At 40.9% G+C, this 25,886-nt stretch overlaps 1 protein-coding gene across 1 annotated transcript in view; it reads left to right on the top strand.

The window, feature by feature from the left end:
* The first annotated feature begins 4,992 nt into the window (after positions 1-4,992).
* PPP1R12B (protein phosphatase 1, regulatory subunit 12B) overlaps positions 4,993-25,886 on the top strand; it is a 143,891-nt gene continuing 122,997 nt past the window's right edge. Inside the window, exon 1 of the mRNA XM_006890533.1 lies at positions 4,993-5,420. Within this exon, the coding sequence (XP_006890595.1) occupies positions 5,130-5,420 (291 nt within the window). The 5' untranslated portion in view covers positions 4,993-5,129. The remainder of the gene's footprint in view (positions 5,421-25,886) is intronic.

The following is a 25,886-nucleotide window of genomic DNA, read 5'->3' as shown; positions in this document are numbered from 1 at the left end:
GGTTTCCGGAGGCAAGCTTTTGTAGAAGTGGTTTCCACTCCTTCTTCCAAGCTTGTTTACATGGGGGAGCTCCACCAAACACTGTTCACCATGGGTAACCATTCTTGCATTTGACACATCAGTGTCACAGTGTTTAACATCACAGCAACCATGAATTACCACTGTATGGCAAGTGGACACACCAGGGCTATATGACCTAGAAGGATGTGTCACCAAAAACAAGTAAAGGAAGGCCTGAGGGCTATGGATTAGAGTCGCCCACCTTTGGCTTGGGAGCAGGACTTCCCGTCCACTAGGCCAACTGATCTCTCTCGATGCTGTTGTTGTTAAGTGTCGTCGAGTCAGAGGCGACTCATAACGACCCTGTGAACAAAAGACCTGGACACCTGAATAACTTTCATAGTTTCTCCAACTTCATAGGGTTTCCAGAGGCAAGCTATTTTAGAAGTGGATGCCACTCCTGCTTCCAAGTTTGTTTTAATCAGGCAGCTCCACCAAACACTGTCCACCATGGGTAACCATTATCACATGATAAAACTAGTAATAGCAAAAGAGTATATATAGTTTTAGCTTCTAACTGGAAGGATTGAAGGGGGGGGAGGCTGGGGGGAGGAAGGAAGGGGAATCTCCAAAACACAAGTACTGAAAGTGTAGTCCACCAGAGGGAGGTATGTTAACTGGTGTGAATAGAAGCTAGAGAAAAGATTTCATGAACAGTATACAGCTGTCCATTGCTCTTAAAAAAGATCATTTTGTAATATTCTCCTTTTTTTTAAAAGAAGTGTGGGCATAGGAATTTATTACTTTGTAGAAGATTTTCCACCTAATAGAAGGGTACATAATAACTGGCTCACCTAGTAAATTTAAAAGTACAAAAGTGTATTTGTACACATCATGTGGCCTAGTGGAAAGGAGCTTCACTGCCAACCCAAATCCAGGAAGTTCAAATCCACCAGCTACTCCACAGGAGAAAGATGGGCAATCTCCTTTCATGTAGTTTACTCTCTCTGAAAACCTGCTGGAAGGTCAACTATGAGTTGATTCCCACCTGACCATTTGCAACAACAACAATTAAAGTTTGTTGCATATGTTGTTGTTGTGTACCATTGAGTTGGAACTGACCCATAACTGACCCTCAGGCAGGTTTTCAGAGGCAGTTAATCACGTGGGAGGAGATTGCCCATCCTTCTCCCACAAAGTAGCTGGTGGATTCCAACTGCATGCCTTCAGGATGGCAGCTCAGATTCTTGTCACTAGGCCACGAGAGCTCCCTTACTGAATATATAGAGATTTTTAAACTATGATATTGTTGTGTACTGTAGAGTTGGAACTGACCCACAGCTGACCCTTAGGTTGGTTTTCAGAGGCAGGTAATCGCATGGGAGGAAACTGCTTATTCTTCTCCCACGGAGTGGCTGGTGGCCTTGAACTACATGCCTTCGGGATTATAATTTGTAGCACAGCTTTCTGCCACTAGGTCATTACCAGTGTAGAATAATACTTTCCACTTTTATGCCATTTTTCAATTGAGGCTTTCCTCAATTGAATTAATTAACATCTCAGTGTGTAAGTCTTTCTCAAGGGAAACTGAAGCATAAGCTTCATATGATAGGATAAAGTCAAGTTTTCTTTTATAATGTTCTGATTATTTTTGAGCCCCAGTATGGAGGAGCTTCCCGATTAAAACAAGCTTGGAAGCGGGAGTGGCATCCACTTCCGAAATGGCTTGGCTCCAGAAACACTATGAACAGTGTTCAGGCCTTTTCATTCATAGGTTCGCTATGAGTCGTTTATGACTTGATGGCACCTAACAACAACAACAACAACAACAACAACAACAACAACAACATGATGGTTAAGTGCTCGGCTGCTAACTGCAGGGTTGGCAGTTTGAACACACAGACACTCCATGGAAAAAAACAGCACAGTCTGCTTTTGTAAAAATCTATAATCTTGGAAACTTCATGGGACAGTTTATCTATAGGGCTGCTATGAGAAAAATGTTGTTGTTGTTTGCTGTTGAATTAGAATTGACCCATAGCTGCCCCTCCAATGGGTTGTCAGAGGCAGTTAATTGCACAATAGGAGATTGCCCATCCTTCTCCCATGGAGCAGGTGGTGGATTCGAACCACATGTCTTCAGGATTGCAGCACAGCTTCTTACCCCTAGGCCACCAGAGTTCCCTGTGAGACAGAATAGGCTTTTTTAAATAAAAATTTTCAGATAGAAAAGTTTAAAGAACATAGTAATTTTATATGTTCTCTTTCATCATAGATAACATCCAGGGCTAAGGCTGACATTATGGAGAAAAATGTGCTATCAGGATTGGAGGAAGTCTCATTAACTATGGTGCTATGCAGATGATACAATCTTGTTTGAAGGAAAGGAAGGACACTCACTTCCTGATGAAACTTAGAGGCTATCACCTGCAATTTAGATCATATCATAATTTAAGTAAACAAAAGTCCTCACAATTGTACCAATAAACAGCATGATGATAAATGGAGAAAAGATTGAAGTTGTTAAGGATTTCATTTTACTTTTATCCACAATTAACACCCTTGGGCACCACAGTCAAGAAATCAAATGACATTTTGAAATGGGCAAATCTTCTGTCCAGGACCTTCTTAAAGCGTCAAAATGAAATGATATCACTTTGAGAAGAAAGGACCCTTAACCCAACTCATGAAATTTTTAATTTCCTCATGCACGTGAACATTGAATAACAAAGAGGACTAAAGAGGAATTTCAATGTCTTTAAATTATAGTTCTGGTGAAGAATATTGAATATACCATAGACTGCTAAAACTCCAGATAAATCTGTACTGGACGAAGTGTAACTAGAATGCTCTTTGGTGGAGAGAATTGTCAGAGACTTCATCTGATTTACTTAATCACGTTGTAGAGTTTATCTTTCAATCTGGCTTTCTTGGACAATCTGACCTGACCATGTACATGGATGAGACTATGCGAATAACAGGTGTTATCCACAAGGGGATTGGCTATCTCATCATTGCAGAGTCTCAGTCTACAAGGGGATAGGCTAGGCTCGTCAATAAATTGAACATCTCTAGTCATAGATCTTAGCTCTTCCCCCACCAGTGAAGAAGAAAGAGAGACTTCCTTACCACCAGCCACCAGCAAAGAAACCTCACCAGCAGGAAAGAGTAGCCATGACTTAACTAGAGACCTGACATGTGATAAGACCTTTGGACCACTACACCATTGGAACCTAAGTTAAGAAATGTTGCCCAAGTTTGTTGGACATTTGGAGGTGAGGGGCCATAATTTGTAGGACTGCGAACTTTGTAGCACTGGCTAAGACTGAGGGGCAGGGGGAACCAATATTGGCTGTACTGAGAACTTGGGGCAGAACACTGGCCCTAACCCAGGAGGCTCAAGGCTGAGGTGTCTGTGAGCACATTTGGAGAACCATCTTGACTCTATTCTGTTACTAACCTGGATTATAAGAATTTGAGCTCCCTAACATGGTTCTGTGTGGTCTGTGAGCTATCACACTGGATTTTGGACTCAGCAAAGTAGTAAGGTTGGTGTTGAGATGAGTAGAATGAAGTATGGGACCTCATGGGAATTGGTTTCGTGTTATTGATGCTTTTCACAGGGACAGTTCCCCTTTGAAGTCAGTAAAGTCAGACATGGCCCTCCTCATATGGCCCTTGCTCCTTTACACATGTCATTACCAGGGGCCAATTCCTGGAAACAGACATCATGCCTAGTAAAGTGGAGGATCAGAGAAAAAGCAAAAGAGGAAAACTCTCAATAAGATGGATTGACATAGTGACTTAAGTACAGCAAAGATTGTGAGAAGGATGCAGGATTAGGCAGAATTTTGGTCTGTCGTAAGGGGACACTAGGAGTTGGAGCTGGCTGGGCAGACAGCACCTGAAAACAATGCCCTGGTAGATATGGTAAGTTTTAAATCAATAGGACAGGCAGGTTTTAACTAAACTCATGGTGAATAGGAAACTATTTTACTTGTTGCCATTTGAGCTTAGTTTGCTCCACAATATCTTTCTGCGTCTTTGAAATCATGGAAGACAAGATAACCATTTTGTCTTCTGAGAATTTAAAATCCATGTGGATCTCTGGTGTCCTTGTGGTTAGAAACTGCACTTCAGTCCCAAGGCACCGAGTTCAAATCCGTGAGCTGCTCCGCAGGAGAAGGATGGATGTTCTCCTCCCATGCAATTTACTCTCTTAAAAACACACTGGAGAGTCAGCTATGGGTCTGTTCTGATTTGATGATAAACAACAACAAAGTTTATAAGAGGTGAGGGGAGGAAAGAGAAATGAATATTTATTTCAAGCCAATATATATACCAGTGATAGTATTAGAAATCCACGCTTATTTTCTCATTTGATTCACAAAAATGTGCATTCATAGATTTTTAATTCAAAGCTTATGCTCCTTCCATAGTACTTTGATACATCTTTTTAAAGTTGTTTACTGGGCCTAGAATAAACTTCATGTTGAAAATAGTTATGTGTGATGTGTCCTATTGTATGTGCATATATGCTCCTTCCAAGTGCATATTTACATTTAATAAATGCAGAATCAGAACATGGATTTGAGTTTTCAGGTATTTTATCTTTATCTTCTTCACTAGAAAATAGAGTTAAGTACTAGTCCTTTTCCAGTCACAGGAATAATATGATAATTTAGGGACTAAAATTAGTAGTGGTCATAAAAAACTACATAGCAAAAACTACAACTCCCAAAAGGCTTGTGAGAAGCGACTGACGCCAGTGTGGGACACCGGTCCAGCTTTAGGGCAATGGTGACCCTGTGGGGATGTAGAGAACTGTCAGTCCTTGCCTCTTTACTGATGCATCCAGGGATTTGTAGTTCCGTTAAGATGATAGTACGCCCTAAGGGGCAATTTTGACTACAAGTTCCGTGATGACCCGGGGCCCGGGCAGCGCCTGCATATTGAAGTAAAAGGAGCGTGCAGGCGGTGCTAGCAGCGGGAGGAGTAAAGATGGCGGTGCGGCGGTCTCCGCCTTCTCCTCCTGGCTGAAGCGCGGTGAGGGTGGCGACAGAGGCAACAGGATCAGCAACAGCAGTCTAGTAGGGATAGTTTCAGCAGCAGCTGCTGAGGCCAGAGCAATGGCGGAGCTCGAGCATCTGGGCGGGAAGCGGGCAGAGTCAGCGCGAATGCGGCGGGCTGAGCAGCTTCGGCGTTGGCGGGGCTCTCTGACCGAGCAGGAGCCAGCTGAGCGGCGAGGTTCGGGACGGCAGCCTCAGACTCGTCGCGGGAGCCCCAAGGTCCGCTTCGAGGATGGTGCTGTCTTTCTGGCCGCCTGCTCTAGCGGGGACACAGACGAGGTGAAAAAGCTGCTGGCTCGGGGCGCTGACATCAACACCGTCAACGTGGACGGCTTGACAGCCCTGCACCAGGTAACTCCTTTCTTGGTCTTCTAGGCTTCCAGCCGCTTAACAGATGAACCTTTGACACCATGGAAAGAATGAGTGTCACTCCCGAGCCTCCTGCATGGACACTGCCCCATTGGACTAGTCAGTTTCATTTGAGTTAAGCTTCCTCTGCTACAGACCCCTGGGTCCGTACCTCAAGGAATAGTGTCAACCAGCAGCTGCCTGGTCAGTGTTTGTATTTCCCTCCACCTACTTAAGTTGTCATGGTTACTGGAGATTTGGTCCCTGGTGTTCTCCCTTTAGATTAGGAATCTTTATGCTCTCCTTGATGTGGCTGTAAACCGTGTCACTTATATGCACAGTCAATGTCATTTGTCTGATGCCCTTTCAGAAAATGCCGTTTTCCATTGGCGTATCCCCATTTATAAGTTTGATCGCTTCAAGAATAAATTGTGTCAGGACAAGGAGATCTTTTGAAACCACACTTTCTTTTTTGCTTATTTATGGTGCTTTCCAGCCAGTTTGTGTCTTCTTCAGGCTCAGTGCCTTATGGAGCAGCCCTGAGCTCATTGTTGTGGTGTCTTTTCTTCCTTCCCTGCCGTGTTGACCTCCCTCTGGATTTCTTTATGGTTTTTTGATACTTATGCAATAACTTTTTATTTCCCTACCGCCCCTGTTTTTAAAGCTCTCTAGAAACCACATGCCTTAAGGATATGTAATATGCATTGAATTGAAATCACCTTGGTAGTGATGGGGTTGTTTTGGTTTTGTGTTGTGTTTTTTTTAAGGGTTATATATCTATATCAATATGATATGGATTGTGGATGATCTCATAGCTCTGTGCTTGATTATAACACCTTACTTTCTATCTCCTTATGCAACAATAATCTGTTTATACTGACTGTCATAACTTAACTCCACCTCCCTAAGTGGAACTTCATCAGTTATTTTGGTAAGCTCAGAGCTGGACACCCACTCTTTATCCTTCTAATTTTTCTTCTGCTTTCTGTGTGATGTGAATGTGTTGGCATAGGGATCCACTTCTAAATAATGATTCAACTTCAAGGCAAGCCACTTTCCTAATATATTAGCCAAGAGCTTAAAATTACCCTTCACCATGCTTGCAGCCCCTTTCTTTCAGATGGAGGAAACTTTTCTGTTAACTCTATTTAGATAAAGAAATTTTCTGCTCAGAGCAGTGCCCCTTGTAAGGTAGCAACATTTTTTATATTACTTTGCTGTTTAAAAAATAATTTCATATACCCTGTTTCATGAGTGTCTCATAAATGAACATTTAAAGTAGGTGATCCAGAAAAAAAAATAAATAAAAAGAGTAGATGTACCAGGTAGTATTATTTCTATTTACAGATGAGAAAATGGAAGCTCAGTAATTGCTACTTGTTGCAAGATTGAAAAGGAGAGAATTTGCATTTAGACAGACTTTTTAGATTTAAGATCCAGAAACTGTAGAACTTGTTGCCCTTGAGTCAATGCCGACTGGTGATAGCCCCGTGGGTGACAGAGTAAAACTGCTCCATAATGTTTTCTTGGCCTTAATGTATTTGGAAAGTAGCTCGCAGGCCTGCCTTCTGTGAGGCCACTGGGTGGGTTTAAACCACCCAGCACCCAACATAGTTACCAGTAGCAAACTGCTATAGGCACCCAGGGACCCTCAGAGCTCTTTAACCAAAATCAAAGCAAACCAACTGCGGTTGAGTCCTGAAGGACACAGCAGACTGCCTGGAGTTTGCAGGCCTTCACAGCTCTACAGATGCAACCTGCCTCATCTCTCTTCTTTGGAGCATCTGGTTGGTTCTAAGTGCCCACCTTTTGGTTGGCAGCTGAGATCTTTCTTCATGGCACTGCTGGAGTGCTAGAGCCCATTGAAAAAGCGGCAGAATATAAAGTGGGATGGACACTAAGTCAGCCACGTTTATTACTTCACATTGTTTCTACACCTTTGGGAAGGTGAATTCTTACTTTTCAGATGTTTTTGGGATGTGGAGGAGATTGAGATCTGGGTCCTGGAGAAAATAACTTAATAGTCCATAGAATTTAATTTTATCATGCTGTGTAACAGGTGGCTATATGAAATGATTCAGAAAACTGTACAGTTCTCCACTGTACAGCAGAGAGAATTTGCATAGTATAACTTTGTAGTGTCCCTTTATTGAATTACTTTTTGATGGAAGCAGTTTTCTTAAAGCATATCTGTAACTCTGTTTCTTTAAGGTGCCTCTGCCAATCTGCATTTTTATTATGTTGTTGTTGTTGTGTACCATTGAGTCGGAACCGATCCATAGCTGAACTTCCAACGGATTTTCAGAGGCATTTAATCGCATGGGAAGAGATTGCCCATCCTTTTCCCACAGAGTAGCTGGTGGATTTGAACGATGTACCTTCAGAATTGAATCACAACTTTTTGCCCCTGGACTCCTGGAGGTCTGGTTTTTTACCATGAGCATTTTAATTATGCCCTGAGAAAAGCATCTGCTTTGAGACCACTCATGGTACATATCCTGTACCAGGTAACTGTTGTCTCATTGCTTCTCCTGAGCTTGACCTCTTTGATACTTTTCCTTCTTTCATCCCCACCACTCAGGCTGTGAAATAAAACTTCTCTCATTACTATGTTCTTCACATTAAGTGATCTCTTGAAATAGGAGAAGGAGGGGATGACGGCTATGGGATCTTTGTTATCTTCTTTTTTTTTTCCAAGTCTGCAAATTCATTTCAGCATCTCTGCCCCTTCTCCTTTAGGACTGGCAGTAAATTGGATTGCTTAAGTAGTTAACACTAAAACACAGTTGACAAAGTCAGCCAAAGATAAAGCTGCTCAAAGATTTGAGGTTATCCCATCCTGTTGAGAAACTATGTTTCAGAATCAAAGGAGAGGAGTTTTTTATTCAGGAATTCTTTTACAAGTTCCTTGGTAAAATATGTTTTACAGAGTTACAATATGTTTCTCCATGATTAGACTAATTGGTAAGATACCTAAAATTTGGTTGTTTTCAAAATATGAGACTGGAGCTGCCAATAGGTAACCCATCTATTTTATGACTGGTTCTTCTGCTATACAGGGGTGGATTGGACAATTACCTGAATTTTTTTTAAAAAACCCATCTCCTATACAGTGTAATAGGAATCATCTGGATAATTGCTTTCTTTTGCTATTTTGTTTTGCATTGACATTTGACTGTCAGATTCTATCATCATTGTGGCATCCTGGAAGAAATCTCCAGTTGATATTGGGGCAATCCTTTTCCGCTTTCACCTTCAAGGTCACAGTAGATGATTTGCACGTCAGTTGTGGTGCCTTGGCGCTACTTTTGACTTAGGGACATTTCTTTCTTGGCAGCCTTTGCTTAGGCCACGAGGTGCTTGAGTCAAAGATAACAAGCTCCAGGGGGCCTATTAATAATCCTTGAAATAGACTGGGATAAATAACTCAAAGGTCCGAACAACTGATGAAAGCCTTAGAAACTGATGTAGACTAACTAGATTTGGGTGAATGAATTATGATTTGGTGTATATGCTTGGTATCCTGGGGTCCTCAATGAAAAACAGCTTTCAAAGGATTTCCTGTTTCATTTATGTGTATATACATTATAAGGCAGGAAGTGTGGGTTAATAATGAATGAATATTTGTTTATTTTGAAATGAACTGGGCAGGGGAGGAAAATGAACAACCCCATAAATGAATGAAAATCCATCTTTTCTGTGAACACTCATTACAATCCCAATTTAAAAAAAAATTCTGTATCGATGGATACTTTAAACAATTTATTTTAAAAATATTTATAAAGTTGTTTATTAGCATCTGTACTATTATCTTCAGCATTCTGATCTTGGTCTAGATAACAAGCTCTCAGCCGTCTCTTCTTCTCTCTCATTCTCTTTTGTCTGTTGAGTTGGTTCTGACTCATAGCTGACCCTCCAGCAGATTTCCAAGGCTGCAGATCACACTGGAGGAGACTGTCTGTCTCCCTCAGAGCCTCTGGTGGGCTGCAACCGCCAGGGAGGTGTGGCCTTTGGATCAGAAGTGCAGCCTTCCATGGACTAACCCCCCTAGAGTTCCCTTAGGAACTGTTGTTGTTATTAGGTACTGATGAGTTAGAAGCAATTCGTAGCTGACCCTCCAGCGAGTTTTCAGAGGCAATAAATCGCATGAGAGGAGATGGCCTATCTTTCTCCTGAGGAGCAGCTGGAGGATTCAAACCGTGTGTTTTAGGGTTGGCAGGACAGCTCCTTACCACTAGACCACTAGAGCTCTCTAGGAGCTATACCTACTAAATTATTAGGCTATTGTAAGAGACAAATGTCTATTTTCACAAAGGATGTTTTCCGGGAATTTGCTAAGAGAAATGCTTTGTTATTAATTTCAAATATATTAATGTGTGTATCTGTCCCTGCTGAATGTACTGGACAATACTGCTTTCTCCCCACTTAAATCTTGTATGATCAGTCTTCATGTGGACTGATACATGGGAGACTAGAATGCTTCTGTCCTTGACTCAGAAATTCAGATAGGCTTTGTAATGGTCTCGGGGTCCAAGTTTGGACCTTTGGTGTCAGCCCAGGCTGGCATTTAACTTGAAGTTATTCTTTTATTCCAAGCCTGCCTCAGATGAAAATGGTCAACAGTACATAGACTGCAAACTACCAGAAACACAAGCTGAGTTTACAAAAGGCCTTGGCACTAGGGACATTATTGCCAATGTCAGATGTATCTTGGCAGAAAGCAGGGAGTACCAAAAGAATGTCTATTTGTGTTTTATTGACTGTGGATCGCAATAAATTGTGGCTAACCTTGAGAAGAATGGGAATCCCAGAACACTAGTTTGTGCTCATGTGAAACCTGCACTTAGACTAGGAAGAACCTGTCAGAATAAAGCAAGCATATGCTGTGTGGTTCAAAAGAAAAAAAAACGGAGTGTGTCAGGGATGTGTTTTTTTCTCTATCCTTTTCAATCTGTATGCACAACAGATCATTTGGGAAGCTGGACTTTATGAGGAGGAATGTGGCATCAGGATTGGAGGAAGACTCTTCAACAACTTGTTATGCCACTGATAGAACCTTGCTTGTAGAAACTGAGTAGGACCTGAAACATTTGCTGCAGAAAGTCAAGGACTTCAGTCTTCAATATAGATTGCAGCTTAACATCAAGAAAACAAAGATTCTCTCCACTGGGCCAATTGGCAGCGTCGTGATAGATGGAGAAGACTGAGATTATTAATAATTTCATTTTGCTTAGATACACAATCATCACTCTTGTCACCCATCAAGAAATCAAAAGACAAATTGCATTAGGAAAGTCTGCTGTCAGATACCTCTCCCGAATGCTGATGAAGAGCAATGATGTCAGTCTAGGAACTAAGGTGCACTTGATCCTGGCCATAGTCTTTGCATTAACATGCTATATACATCAGAGAGCTGGACAGTGTGTAGGGATGACAGAAGAAGAGTGAATGTCTTTGAATTTTGGTACTGGAAAAGAGTATTGAACTGCCAAGAGAACAATCAGGTCAGTCCTGAAGAGGGTGCAACCAAGTTTCTCTTTGGAGGCAAGGATTTTGAAGCTCTGTCTCACATACTTTTGGCATGTTGTCAAGAGGGGCCAGACCTTGGAGAAGGACATCATACTTGGCAAGGTGGAGGGTCAGCACAGGAGAGAGACTCTGGGTAAGATGGACTGACAAGGTGATTGGGGTCATGGGAGCAGGGGTGTCAGAGACAGTGAGGCTGGCTCAGGATAAAGCAGGGTTCAGAGCTGTTGTGCATAGGGTTGTTATGAGTTGCAGTTGACTTGATGGCACGTAACATTTCCCTACAAGGTAGCTCTGGTAGCGTAGTGTGTGGGGACTTCTGCTGCTAACCCAAAGTCTCTCTGGTGGTTCAAATCTATTAGTGGCTCCAACAGTCAGTCTCCTTCCTTCTCTGTGATTTACAGCCTCTGAGAACCTGCTGAAGAGTCGGTTGAGTCAGTTCAGACTTGCTGGCCATGAGTTTGAGTATATCCCTGGAAGAGAGTTGAAAATAAAGACAGATGCACACAGCAGGACAGAGTGATACAGAAGTCGTTAAAAAGTCAGAGGGCAAGGTGGCAGCATAAAAAGTTATTTCTGTGTGCAACCTTGTGTTAAGCTTTTTCTTTGGTTCATTACTTATGTATCTAAAAACTTGCACCTGTGAAGAGACCGTGACTTAACATTTTATTGATGAATCCTGTTTTGTGTTGAGATACGACATTCAGAAAATCCTGTTGGGTTCTTCATTATTGTGGAGCTAGGGCGGTCATCCCGGGTCATTTTAGAAGCTTACCTCTTAAGATTGGTTAATGTGATGCATCAGACTATGTTGGGCACCTGGCTTCTTGCCTTCTGAGTATTCGTCCCAAGTTTCCATAATGGACCTCATAGGCGGACTATGCTTTTTTAAATAATTATGCTATTTTGTTTGCATTCACTTAGTGACAGTCATTTTGTAGTTAATGGTTTTTATTTGAAGAACACATTCAAATAACCTTTACTTATTCTTTAGCCAATTGTTTTCCTTCTCCATTCTGAAAGTTCTGCTGAGTGGTTATGTGCCACTATTTGTGATTATAGAATAAGTATTCTAAAACAAACAAGGTGTCATTATGGATAGTCTTGCTAAATGTAGAAGATTGAATAGGTCTTGTTGGTAAATTAAAATTAAATCCCTACAGATTTCAAATTTTTAAAGCATTCTTGTTACCATGGTGGACAGCATTTGCTGGAGTTCCCAGTTTAAGACAGGTTTGGAAGCAGGAGTGGCATGCACTTCCTAAACAGCATGTCTCTGGAAACTCTATGAACTTTGATAAATGTTGATAGTTATAGAAAGGCTTCAGGCCTTTTATTCATAGGGTCACTATGAGTCGTGCTCTACTCGAAGATAATCAACAACATATCTCATATATAGTAAAATTCACCCTTTTTTCATGTAGAATTCTATAAGTTTTGACAAATACTAACTTTTGTGTAACTCTTACCACAGTCAAGATGTGGAATAGTACCACCATCGCCTGTCTGCCAGTCTGTTGTACAGTGGTGGCTTATGTGCTGCTGTGGTGCTGAAAGCTATGCCAGCAGGGTCACCAATGAAAGTCAGGCTTCAGTGTAGCTTCCAAACCAAGATAAACTAGGGAGAAAGTAGACCATCTACTTCCAAAACTTAGCCAAAGAAATCGTAACAAAATATTAGCTATAAGTTAATTATCATACGTTGAAAGTCACTCAAAATACACAAGGCATTAAGCATATTAATGATGCTGAAGACGGGCGGAAGTGGGCAACATTTCCTTCTGTTGTCCAAGGGGGTGTCATGAATCAGAGCCAACCAAAGACAGCCAGCAGTGCCACCAACAGCGTCACTCTGCTGTCCCCAGCTCACAGCAGACCGCTTACCGATTCACATCCGTGTTACGAGAGCACTACTCATTGAGCTGCTAACCGAAAGATGTGTGGTTCAAATTCACTAGTGACCCCGCAGGGGGAAAATGGACAGTCTCCTCCTATAAGGATGTGTAGCCTTGGAAACCTAATGGAAAATTGCTGTGGGCTAGGATTGACTCGATGGCAGTGACTTTGGGTTTATAACCAGACTAAACCTGTTGCCATTGAGTCCATTCTGATTCATGATGACTCCAGGATAGACTCGAACTGCCCCCTGGGGTTTCCACAGCTGTGGATCTTTAAGGGAGAACACTGCCTCGTCTTCATCTTTCTCCTTTGGAAGAATTGGTGGGTTCTTAGCAGTTTTTATTCCAACGAGCAATATAGGAGAGTCCTGGGTACCTCGGCGTGAACGTGAATCACTTAACATTCCCTCCCCCCAACAGGCAATTGTGTTAATCGTTTGCACCCCAGAAGAACTCCACTAATAATGGCAGCTGCTACTTATATAGTATTTACTTTTAGCCAGTAGCTGTTATAAGTACTTTTAATATCTTTTTCTTTATGTCATTTATAAATAATATTAAAAACAACCTCATGAGGTAGGTAGTTTTGTTGTTGGGATTTTTCAGAAGAGGAAACTGACATTAGCAAAAGTAACGTAGTTACTAAGTGGCAGAAGTAAAATTTATTTCAGCTCAGAATCAGTAGTCTTAGTCCACTATTATACTATTGTTATGTACCGCCAAATCAGAACTGGCTTATAGCTGACCCTCCAGAGGATTTTCAGAGGCCATAAATTGTATGAGAGGCGATTAGCCTTCTCCATATCACACCTCAGGGAGCTCTAATGCCCTCCTCGTTAGGGAGTTGTGCTGTTACCCAAAATGTACCTCCATCTGGTTGGTTGTATCCTAGCAGCTCCGTAGGAGAAAGATGGGCAGTCCCTTCCTAGGTGGTCACAGCCAGAGCCCAGCGTGAGTCAGTTCCTATGTGAGGACAATGAGAAAGAGACTGTTTTTCATTATAAAATTATTAGGAAGTCAAAGTACAGAGAGAAGGCAGAAAATGACCTATATTCAAATTGCATGGAGGTAAACATAATTTTAAGATCTACTTTTCTAGATTTCAAAAAAGAAATAGATGTTACGTTTAGTTCCTGCTGTTTCTGGTTGTGGTTGAGTTGATTCTGACTCCTGGTGACTAGGATTTTGTAGGCTGTAGTATTAGTGGGAGCGAATCTTCAGGCCTTGCCTTCTGTGGTGCTATGGGGTAGGTTCGATCTCCCACTTTGGGTTAACAGTCAACTACAAAGTTTGTGTCACCTAGGGACACTTTGAATATATTTGTATGTATATGTCAATATATTTGCAAATTTAGCACTATATACTTTTTTTGGCTGATTCCCCCCTCCTCCCCTTGACTTTTTTTGTGTTCTTTTCCTGTATCATCAATTAAGCTTTATAGTTTTTGACATTTGGATAAAGTATCATCAGTTGCATGTACTCTAATACATTTTTCTTTTTTAGAGGTTTTATTAGGTTCTTAACAATTCATATTGATTGTATAATAGTAGTTTGAAAGTCCTTGTTAACATGTGTATTTGTTGGTAGGCACTGTTTCTGCCCTCGTGGAACTCACAGTCTGGTTTGGAGACCGACAGTTAAAAAGCTTTTACTTTTATTAGAGTGCTGAATTCTGTGACCCACAGCAAGGATATCCTTGAACGAAGGACAAAAGCAGGCAGTCCAGGATGGTAGAGTGATGTGGGCCAAGGAAGAGGATGGGGCTGGTGATTTTTAATGTTCAATATATAATTGGAGTGGTAAAGTTGGACATGGAATGACATCCCTTAGGGCATTAAATATTGAACATCAGACCAAAGAGGTGTGATGAAGTCTTAGTAGAGAAAGAACTTCTGTGGGTTTATTCAATCAGAGTTGTCTAGCCAAAGCAGTATTTTAGGAACATGGAGCTACAGTTGGATTTCAGAATGAATAGAGGTATAGAGATGAAAGGACCAGCAGAGAGAATGGACACGAGGAAAAAGTATAATACACTTCTAGCCTGTGAGTCTGAAAGAATCGTGCCATTCAGATAAAAATAGGACCGAGTCCAACGTTGGACTGACAGGCTCTGAAGACATCCAAGTAGGAATGTCCTGGAAGCATCTGCATGAGTCCAGGCTAGCCACCTCCTCCTTATCTAGGCTTTCATTTTCTCCTATTTCAGATGACAGAATGAAGTTCAGTTGTTTGAAGGTTCTTTCACATTCTAAAATTCTGTGACACACACAACTGTTAGAAATCCTTGGGAACTTGTCAGAGGGTCTGTGTGAGTCAGCACTAATGCAGACTTGGATAATAGCATACAGGTTAGAATTGAAGCCATCAGCATGAAGGAAGAGGTAAGAAAATACAAAGATTAGTAACAGTCTTGGGAAAAAAACCCCACAATTTCAGTAGAGATGTGGTCAAAGAATTTCCTGGAGGTAATATGAAAGTTTTTCCCTTGGTAAGGGTATCTTAAGTTAGTCTTTATGTTAACTTTTGCAAAAAAGGAAATCAGTATGATTGTGACTGTTAATTAGGGCTTGAAATATATGGCTTCTGAAAAGTGGATTTCTGATTAGTTCAAGTGATTTCATTATTGATGATAAGAATATTTTAGGATATTAAACTTGACACTGTGGCCAGGGAGTTTATATCCTTCTTACTGATGATATGATTAGCTAGTTTAGATGATTTTACTCTCCAGTTCCGACTTGGCCTATTTCCTGGTCATTAGTACTTTTCACTGGAAGATGCCTTTGGGGAGCAGTGAAAGGGAGTTTGTTTGTTGTTTTGTGCCATCGGGTGGCCTGTAACTTGCAGTGACTGGATGTACAATAGCTCTGAACCCTGCCCTCTCTCCTACCCCCATTGTCACAGTTACTGTGTCAGTCCATCTCATCCCAGGCCTTCTTCTGCACTGTGCCCCCACCCTCTGGGCATGACATATTTAGTACTAAGACACCTTTCTTTTGTGTTCTTTTATTGAATGCGTACTCTGTGTCAGGCACTCTTTTTTTAATGTTACTTAGCAGTTGATGCATTTTAGAAACAAAATGAAAGTTTAGGGCTTGTAGCCAGACTTACTGTATTAGAACTTAAAATCCAGAAGACTTGGTTTATGGAAAGCTAAGGTCTGCAGTTGGAGCTTTAACTCCTTGAGATTTTTAACATGGGCTCAGATGAGTTTCTTCTTTATTCATTTCTGCCTTTCTGCTTTGTCCTCAAGGGAAATGTAGTTCATAATCCCAGCCACCAGACCAGCTTCAGGAGGAGCGGTTACTTGCCTGGCTGTGCCCTTTATGGATCTATGGGTCATACATAGCTCTGACCACCATGTTGCGGCGAGGCAGTGGAGAGATTCCCAGAACTAATCCTGGAAACTTTTATTAGCCATATTATAGTATCTCAGTCATGACCTTCTTCCTTCCTAGAAACATAGCTCCACTTAAAACAGCGCAGAATATTAGAAATGAAAGCAGCCAAGAATCAGTGCAACTCTGTAGGCATTATCATTGATGGCTTTTCCCTACTGAGATGGGTTTGCTTGTCTATCTTTGTCTTGTTATATCTAATTTAAAAAAAAAATCTCTAGAGCTCTGGTGTCCTAGTGGCAAGAAGCTGTACTGCAATCCCAGAGGTGCGTGGTTTGAATCCAACAGATGCTTTGCTGGAGAAGGAGGGACAATCTCCTCCTGTACCAGTCAGATCTGATTTGATGGTACACACACACACACACACGAATAAAATAAAATTTAAAAAAATTCTATAAAATATGTTCAAATTTTGGGGCATCTAGTTTTCCTGGAAGCCTGTTACCATTGATAATAGAGATGAAATACCTAGTGATCTTCTGCTCTAGTTCTGGCTCTTGGGGCAAGGGAGGTACTGTATAAATCAGACTCTGTGACTGTTCTCATCCCTGTTTATGGATGAAAGTGATCATATTTATACCTTCTCTAGGCTGGTGGGAGATGGCGGTTTGGGATCTTAAATAAATCTTTAGTGGTTCATTTTAGCATAAATAAGTTTAGGTCATTAAAGCGCCTGAGTGATAAATGAAAACTTGCTCAATCTGTGGTGATTTCCCCCCCTTTTTTTTTTGTCTGTGAATGTGTTTCTTTCTTTCTTTTTTTAAAAATTAATTTAAAAAAGATTTATTAAGCCTTACAAATATTATTATGTTGTAGATTTTAGACTGTAGCCAGGTTAAGTAAATTTTGAGGGAAGTGACAGTTTTATGAAGAATGTATAGAGGTTACCCCTCAGCTCTGTTCCTCCTCATACACTGTAATTGCCTTAAACTCTGCTATCCATAAACATCCAGTGAGTGCTACCCCTCCCATGTGAGAAGGCTTTGCTTGCTATAACTTTGTGAAAATGTGGTCCAAAGCAAAGTTTAAAGCAACCCTAGAGCAGACACACCACTCATGACCAAGAACTGACTTTCCCTTTACTAGAAAGAAATAAAGATATCTATCAGACAGGAGAATTGAACCCAAGGACCTTGCTACATAGTGCATGTGTACCCTCCCAAAATAAGTGCTGTCTCTTGATCCCAAAGCCTTTTCAGCAGTGTCCATCTTTGGAGAACCAGCTGCTTGTACAGTTAATTATGATGGTGGTTGTTATGTGCCGTTGAGTTGACTGCCACTCATAGTGGTCCTAGAAACAACAGTTCTGAATCCTACACTATGCTGCCTGAGCCATTCTCCATATCTCTGACCCATCTACCCTCCTTACCCCAGTTATTGTGTCAATCCATCTCATCCAGGGTCTTCCTTTCCTTTGCTGATCCTCTATCTTTCCTTCTCCAAGGACTGGTCCCTCTTGGCAACATGTCCAAATTATGTGAGATAGGGTGTCAGAATCCTTGCCTCCAAGGAGAAACGTGGTTTCACCCTCTCTAGGACAGAGCTGTTTTTTCTCTTGACAGTTCATGGTATGTTCACTCTTTCCAGGACCATAACTCAAAGTCATCAATTTTTCTATCATCCTTAGTCATTGTCCAGCTCTCAGATGCTTAGCAAATAATTGCAAAGACCATGACCTGGATCAGGCATGCCTTAGTTTCTAGATTGACATCATTGTTACTCAGTACTCTGGAGACGTCCAGATATGGCCATTTCCCGGAATTCCTTATTTTCTCTTAGGAATAAACATGGAATTCCTTCTCACCTTTATGTTTTTGTTATGTACTGTCAAATAGAAACTGATCTATAGCTGGGCCTCCAGCATGTTTTCAGCAGCAGTAAATTGCACAGGAGGAGAGTGCCCATCTATTTCCTGCAGAGCAGCTGGTGAATTTAAACCTTGTGCCTTTAGGTTGACAGCATAGTTAAGCTCTAGAAATTCTTCTGTTCATTGCGTCATGGGCCTCCCTTTGCAGTCAAGTGACTACTTGGTCACTTGGTCCCTGTATGCCTCCCTTTGCAAAGTAAAACTGCTTTGCAAAGTAGTTTTAAATTTTTTTTGGTTATAAACCACTTTCCTTGCTTCCACAGAAAACCCTGGACTCCTGTTTTGCTAGTCTTATCACATGGTAGAACCTAAACTTTAGGTGTACACCAGCAACATTTTCTTGGGGTTTACATTCAAGGAGTACTCTGGCAATAATACCATGGCAATCTATTAGCATCCTAATATCATGCAGATTTTGGAACTTTGCTACAGTCTCCTACTGTAAATATCCATGATAAATCTAACATGAACTTTGGCTTTTACATATGAAATTTTGGTTTTGTTACCCACTTTATTTATTACCACTTTTTGTGCTGGAATACATCAGACTCAAAAATACAGAGAATAGTATAATGAGGTATCAAAAGTTATCGGCTCCTTCAGCCTGCCTCCCAAAATACTGGTTATTTTAAAGCTAATCATCATCATTATAATCATCCCTCCAAACCAGACCCACCACGATCACAACAGTTCAATGACATAGGAGGATTTCCAAGGCTGTGAATCTCTGTGGAAGCAGAGTTCCCAGTGTGCCTCCCTCAGAGTTCCTGGGGGTGTAAACCAGTGACCTTTTGCATAACAGAAACAAGAGCCTAAACCTCATAATTCCATTATTATACCCCAAAATTGAGCATTATCTCCTTAATATAATAAAAATGTAATATTGCAGGGAGTTTGGTGGCCTAGTGGCAAGAAGCTGCATGGCAATCCCAGAGGTGGTGGTGGTTATGTGCCATCGGGTTGCCTGCAACTCATAGCAACCCTATGTACAAGAGCCCTAAATGCCGTTCTATCCTGTGCCGACCTCGCCGTCTCAAACACACTCATTCCCACCACTCTACTCACAGAATCGATCCATCTCATCAACGGTCTTCCTCTCCTAGAGGTGCACGGTTCAAATCCACCAGATTCTCTGCTGGAGAAAGAGGGACAATCTCCTCCTGTACCAGTCAGCTCTGATTTGATGGTGTACACATAAAATGAAATGAAATGAAATAAAATAGTAAAATAAAGTAAAGTAAAATAAATAAAATAAAATCTTAATTGTCCTTGATTAATCATGTGTACATTTAATGGGTTTCTTAAAAATTCTGTTAGAGCTGCATTGCTTGGTTATATTTTAATACTCTTGTAATAGTTTCTTCCTCATTTTTTTCTCTGTATCTTTCCTGTTGAAAGTTGTTTATATCTCATAATTTGCATTTTTACTGGTGCTTGTCCCCTGTATTTCTTGTAAACTGGTAATTAGGTCTAGAGACTTGATCTGATTCAGGTTTGAATGTTTTGGCAAGTGTACATTCTCGATGTTGCTGTGTGGCATCCCTTTGGAACCAACTCCGTAGCTTTCCTCCAGCTGGTTTTCAGAGACAGTAAATCACCTAGGAAGAGATTGCCCATCCTTCTCCTACAGAGCACCTGGTGGATTTGAACCACGTGCCCTTGGGATTATAGCGTAGCTTCTTGCCACTAAGCTTCCAGAGCTCCCTACAATCTAGATAGTGCTGGAGAAGAGTCTTGAACATGCTATGGGCTGCCAAGAAAACAAATAGGTCTGTCTTGCAGAGGGTGAAACCAAGTCTCTCCCTGGAGGCTAGCATTTTGAAGTTCCGTCTTACATACTTAGGGCATGTGGCCAGGAGGAACCAATCTTTGGAGAAGGACATCATGCTTGGAAGGGTGAAGGGACAGCTCAGGAGAGGAAGACCAGGATGAGATGGATTGATACAGTAACTGGGTCAATGGGGGTTGGTGTGTCAGAGTCAGTGAGACAGGCTTGGGACAGGGTAGGGTTCAAAGCTGCTGCGCATAGGGTCGCTATACAGCATAGGCTCCTCAATGGCACATAACAACAACAACAACATACTATATTGGTTGTTTTTTATTTAAGCCTCTTGCTTAGAGTCAACAAGACCTCAAGGAGGGCCTTTGTATTTAAAAGTCAGTTGTTATTATATTTTGGAGGAACATTCTTCTAAGGGGTACAGCACTCTCTGTCAATATACAGCACTGAGGTAACCTGGGGTTGCTGTGATGCTGAACCTTGTGCCACTGGGGTGTCAAATGCCATAACGATTACCCATGGTGGACAGTGTTTGGTGGAGCTCCCAGTTTAAGACAGATTAGGAAGCAGGAGTGGCATCCACTTCCTAAACCATATGACTCTGGAAACTCTATGAACTTTGAGAAGTGATAATTATAGAAAGGCTTCAGGCCTTTTGTTCATAGGGTCACTATGACTCCTGCTTGATGTGACAGCAGTCAACAGTAACAACAACAACAACAACAACATATCCATCAAGAGGGAGCTCTTTTGGTAAGGAACTATACTACAATCCTGAAGGCACGAGGTTTGAATCCACCTGCTTCTCCCTGGGAGAAAGATGGGCCATTTCTTACTGTGCAGTTTAAGTGCTTCTGAAAACTCACTGGAGTCAGTGCTGACACAGTCATACACAACAACAACAATATACACCAATAGATACATAATATCTAGTTACCATTCACTTTCTAGTTTAGTTGCCATCAGTAATGAAGCCCTAATAGAATTTTGAAGTTTCCAGTTAACCTTTACTTGACCAGGATTCAATTCATTAATAATTCTTCTAATTGTTAAATTGTTTATTTCCAGTTTCTAATTGGGATACCAATGATGAGCTAAATAATTTGTAAATTATTAATCAAATAGTTAATGCAACCACACTGTATTTATTGACTGCTGCCCGACTTAATATTATTATTATATAGCTGAAAAAAGGCAGTCAACGTCACTGAATTGTACCTACACAATTAGTACAAAGTGATGTTGACAGTGGAGGAAGCTTGCTTTTTAATCCTTTCATATTTGCACAATTAAATCTTCTTGTTTTTAAAATTAGATTTTACTGGTGTTGAAAATATAACAGCAGAAATACACCAACTCAGTAATTTCTGTAGGTACAATTCAGTGGCATCAAATGCATTTTTCCAGCTGTACAACCACTATCCCACTCTTTCTCCATTAAAATCATCCTTCTCTCCCATAAAAATAAACTCACTGACATTTCAAACCACCAGATGCTCTGCTGGAGAAGGAGGGACAGTTTCCTCCTGTATCAGTCAGATCTGATTTGACAGTACATGCACAAAAAATAATAATAAAAAAACCCCCAAAATTTAAAAAATATCCCAAACAACTCATTGAGCCCTAAGCTTTCCTCCCCCAACCTTTTAAATGTTGTGGTTAGTTTGATCACATATAGATAGTTCTTTAACAGAGTGCAATACTCTAGCTAGGCAGATATTCTCTATTTACTAATTAAGCTATTCAGAGTTTTGTTTAGCCCTGGTGGCACAGTCTGTAGCATGACCCATTACAAATCAAAAGACCATCACTTCCAGCGGTTTGAATCACCAGCAGCTCCCTGGCAGAAAGATGAGCAGTCTCCTGTTAGGATTGACAGCTTCAGAAATCCAGTGTGAGGCGAATGTTGACAACCACTACACTATTGGTAACAGGTCAGAAATCCAGTGTGTCCCTGAGTTGGGACAGCTTGGATGCTGTGAGTTCGGTAGTTACTGCTTGGTTTAAAGAAGATGTCAGGTGGGGAGAGGGCTGGGCGGGTAGAGAAGTGCAGCAATGAATGAATGGAAATCCAAATTCTCTGTAAATGTTCATTAAAATTATTAAAAAAAATAAAAAAAGAAAAAAAAGAAGACATCAGAGGATGCTTTTGTTTTTAAGGGTTAAAGATTATCTCAGTGTAATAGTTTTGCAGTTTCTTACAGCCTTAATGGCTGCAGAAAATCTGGATTTCATGAAATTTTGAAATTGTGTTCCATATTTTTCCCCTTTTGGATCAGAATTCTTCTCCTGTTAATTTTTCCCCCTCATTAATTGTTAATTAGAGTTTGCCTTACTTTGAAATATTAAAAATCTCTGTTCAGTAGTGTGACTTTGTTGTCCCCCTAGGCTACCACTGCTTTAAAGCGTCATCGTAAAAGAAAACTTCAAAGGAAAGACCCTTAAGAGAACTAAATAATAATAAAAGGCCAGAGGCTTTCTTCATAGATATCTGCCTTATAAGGGAAAAGATGAGAAGAGTATTCATTCTAAGTATATCAGCTTGGAGTAGTCAGCTGTGGACAAATGATGTGCTTGTCTTAGAAAGTTGAAGTGGCATTTGGAGTATTCATATGGAGATTGGGTTGGCTGGCCTTGCATTTTGTTCTTTGAGGCTGATCAGAGATCTGCCCTTCTAATTGAATGTGAATTTCACAGTAGGGTGTATAGTTTTATAAACTGTTTTATTTGAATGGGGACATTTCATGGGCAGCTAGTTTACTTTCTGTCTACTTTTAGGCAACATTTTTGGCTTCAGTTTTTTAAAAGTTATTCTTTTTATTGTTGGCATAGTTTATGGGCTACAACTATAAAGTGCCAAGGCAGATGGTGTTTGGATCTTGTAGAAGCAGCTTCATTGTTTTATCGTCATGTCTTTTGTATTGATTGCCCTTTCCATGTTTAGATCGTTTCCCTTTGACAGTAAATGGCATGAAAAATTGAGGTCAAAAGAAGAACTCATCTCATTATAAACCACCAGGGGAGGCAGAAAATGAGTTTGAAAGATGACCAGAAGACATTCCATCTGTTCACCTGTTGGAGAGCTCCTACAGCACAGCGCTCAGTGCTCAGTGAGAGATACACACTCGTTCACACCTTAGCAACTGGCATATTGGTCCAGTATTAGAATTTTAGTATTGGAATACTCAGTGCACGAGCAACACATTTGTGATTGACACCAATTTTCTGATGAGAAGGGAGATTTGCCTTGATTCACCTTTGTGTGACAGGTTCACCAAAGTTTTTATAGGGAAATAACTTTGAAATAGGGAGCTCTGGTGGCCTAGTGATAAGAAACTGTGCTGCAATCCCAAAGGCGCATGGTTTGAATGTACCACCCACGCCATTGGAGGAGAATGGGCAATCTCCTCCCTTGGAATTTTCTGCTTCTGAAGAGCCTACCGGAAGGTTAGTTATGGGCCAGGTACAACTTGATGTCATACAACAACAACTTTGAAATAGAATGAATTTTACCTTTCTAAGGTTTCTAGTCATTATCTAACTTAGATTGTGATTTTTTTGAATGTGATTATTTTCTTTATTTATCAAGAGGACAAAAACTTCCTGTACTGCCACCTTAATGTACTTTAGCTTTAAGTATGTAAACATTTGGATGACTGGTTATTAATTTCCCCTAAGGTATTTGTTGAGCACTTCTTAGATATACTGTAGTAGTTATTGGGATAGGGAGCTCTCATGGCTTAGTGGTAAGGAGTTGCACTGCCACCCCAAAGGGTCGTGATTAGAATTCCAACAGTTCTGTGGGAGAAAGATGAACATTCTCCTCCTGGATGATTAACTGCCTCTGAAAACCCGCTGGAGGGTCAGCTGTGAGTCAGTTCTGACTAGATGGTATACCACAACAACAGTTACCGACAAACAGAGGTGCTCAGCCTTCCAGCCCCATGAACAAGGGGTCTCAACCTTGCCCTATTGATTGTCTCTCATAAGTTCTAGCCTCTTGTTACAGCCACTGCAGCAGTTCATCTTGTCGAAGCTCTTCCTCTCTTCCTAGCCAGCATATCTTCTTCCAAGGCCTGGCCCTTCCTAACAACATGCCCGAAGTATGTGAGACGATGTTTTACCATTCTTGTCTCTAAGAACCCTGTTTGCACCTCCTCCAAGATGGACTGACTTGTTCTGGCAGTCCATGAGATACTAAGTACTTTTCTTCAACATATATTCAAAGGCATTCATTCTTCTCCTGTCATCTTATTCATTTTAGATGCATAGGAAGTAGCAAAAAATACCTTGACTTGAATCAGATACACCTTAGTCTTTAAACTAACATTATTACTCTTGAGCACTTTGGAGAGATCTTTGACAGCAAATTTCCCCAATGCAGCACTTCTTTTCATTTTTTGACTGCAGTTACCATGGGCATTGATTGTGGATCCAAGTGAAATACAGTTGTTCATAAATTCAGTCTTTTCTCCATCTGTCATGATGTTGGCTATTGGTCTGCTGGTGTAGATTTTTGTTTTGTTAATATTGAGATGTAATCTGTATTGAAGGCTGTAGTCTTTGATCTCTTGCAGCAAGTGTTTCAAGTTCACCTCATTTTCAACAAAGAAAGTTGGTGTCATCTGCCTAATGCAGGCTGTTGATGAGTCTTCCTCCAATCCTGATGCCACATTCTTCTCCATAGAGTCCAGCTTCTTGAATGATTTGCCTAGCATACAGATTAAATAAATATGAAGAAAAGATACAACGCTGAGGCACATCTTTCCTGATTTTAAACTTTAAAGTGTTCCTTTGCTTTGTTTGGATAACAGTTTCTTGGTCTGTAGGGGCTTTTGCTTAAATAAAATTTTTATTTTGTACTGGTTTACTTTCAAAGTTCCTATACATTGTTTTTCACGCCAGAGCTTTCCCATTTCCTTTACCCACCCCTCCCACAACCCATCAAATTGTATGACCCTACTCATATGTAAGTTCAAGCTGAAGTTGAGGAAAATTAAATCAAGTCCACGGGCACCACAATTTGACCTTAAGTCTATCCCACTCGAATTTCAAAACCATCTCAGGAACAGGTTTGAGGCCTTGAGCACCAATGAGTGTAGACCAAATGAGCTCTGGGAGGATATCAAGAAAATCGTCCATGAAGAATGCAAAAGATCATTACAAAGGCTAAAGAAGAAGAAAAGAGCAAGATGGATGTCAGATGAGACTCTGAATATTGCATTAGAGCGCCAAGAAGCCAAAGCTAAAGGAAGAAACCAAGAAATCGAAGAGCTAAGCAGAAAATTTAAAAAGGCAGCCTGGGACGACAAAGCAAGATACTATAATGAAATGTGCAGAGAGCTGGAGTCAGAAAATCCAAAGGGCTGAACTCACTGAGTGTTTCTTAAGCTGAAGGAGCTGAAAAACAAATTCAAGCCACAGTGGCAATACTTAAGACTTTGGGTAGAATGTTAAATGATCCAGGAAGTATCAAGAGAAGATGGAAGGAATACATAGAGCCCCTGTGTCAGAAGGAATTGACTTACACAGAAGAATTTCATGAAATTATATATGAGCAAGAGCCTATGGTGATGAAGGAGGAAGTTCAAATTGCTCTGAAGGAATTGGCAAAAAACAATGCTCCAGGAGTTGATGGCATACCGATTGACATATTTCAACAAACAGACACTGCCCTGGATGTGCTAAGTTGTGCCAAGAAATCTGGAGGACAGCCAGCTGGCCGACTGACTGGAAAAAATCGGTATTTGTTCCCATCCCAAAGAAAGGTGGCCCAACGGAGTACAGAAATTATCGAACAATATCATTGATATCACATGAAAGCAAGATTTTGCTGAAAATTATCCAAAAACATTTGGAACAATGTGTCAACAGAGAACTGCCAGATGTGCAGGCTGGATTTAGAAGAGGTCGTGGTAGTAGGGATATTATAGCTAATGTTAGATGGATCTTGGCAGAAAGCAGAGAATACCAGAAGAATGTCTGTGCTTCATTGACTAT

This window comes from Elephantulus edwardii, unplaced genomic scaffold (genome assembly GCF_000299155.1).
Source record: "Elephantulus edwardii isolate Elephantulus edwardi_28Jun2011 unplaced genomic scaffold, EleEdw1.0 scaffold00090, whole genome shotgun sequence".
In the NCBI taxonomy this organism is placed as follows: domain Eukaryota; kingdom Metazoa; phylum Chordata; class Mammalia; order Macroscelidea; family Macroscelididae; genus Elephantulus; species Elephantulus edwardii.
This window is presented reverse-complemented; position numbering and strand designations above follow the sequence as displayed.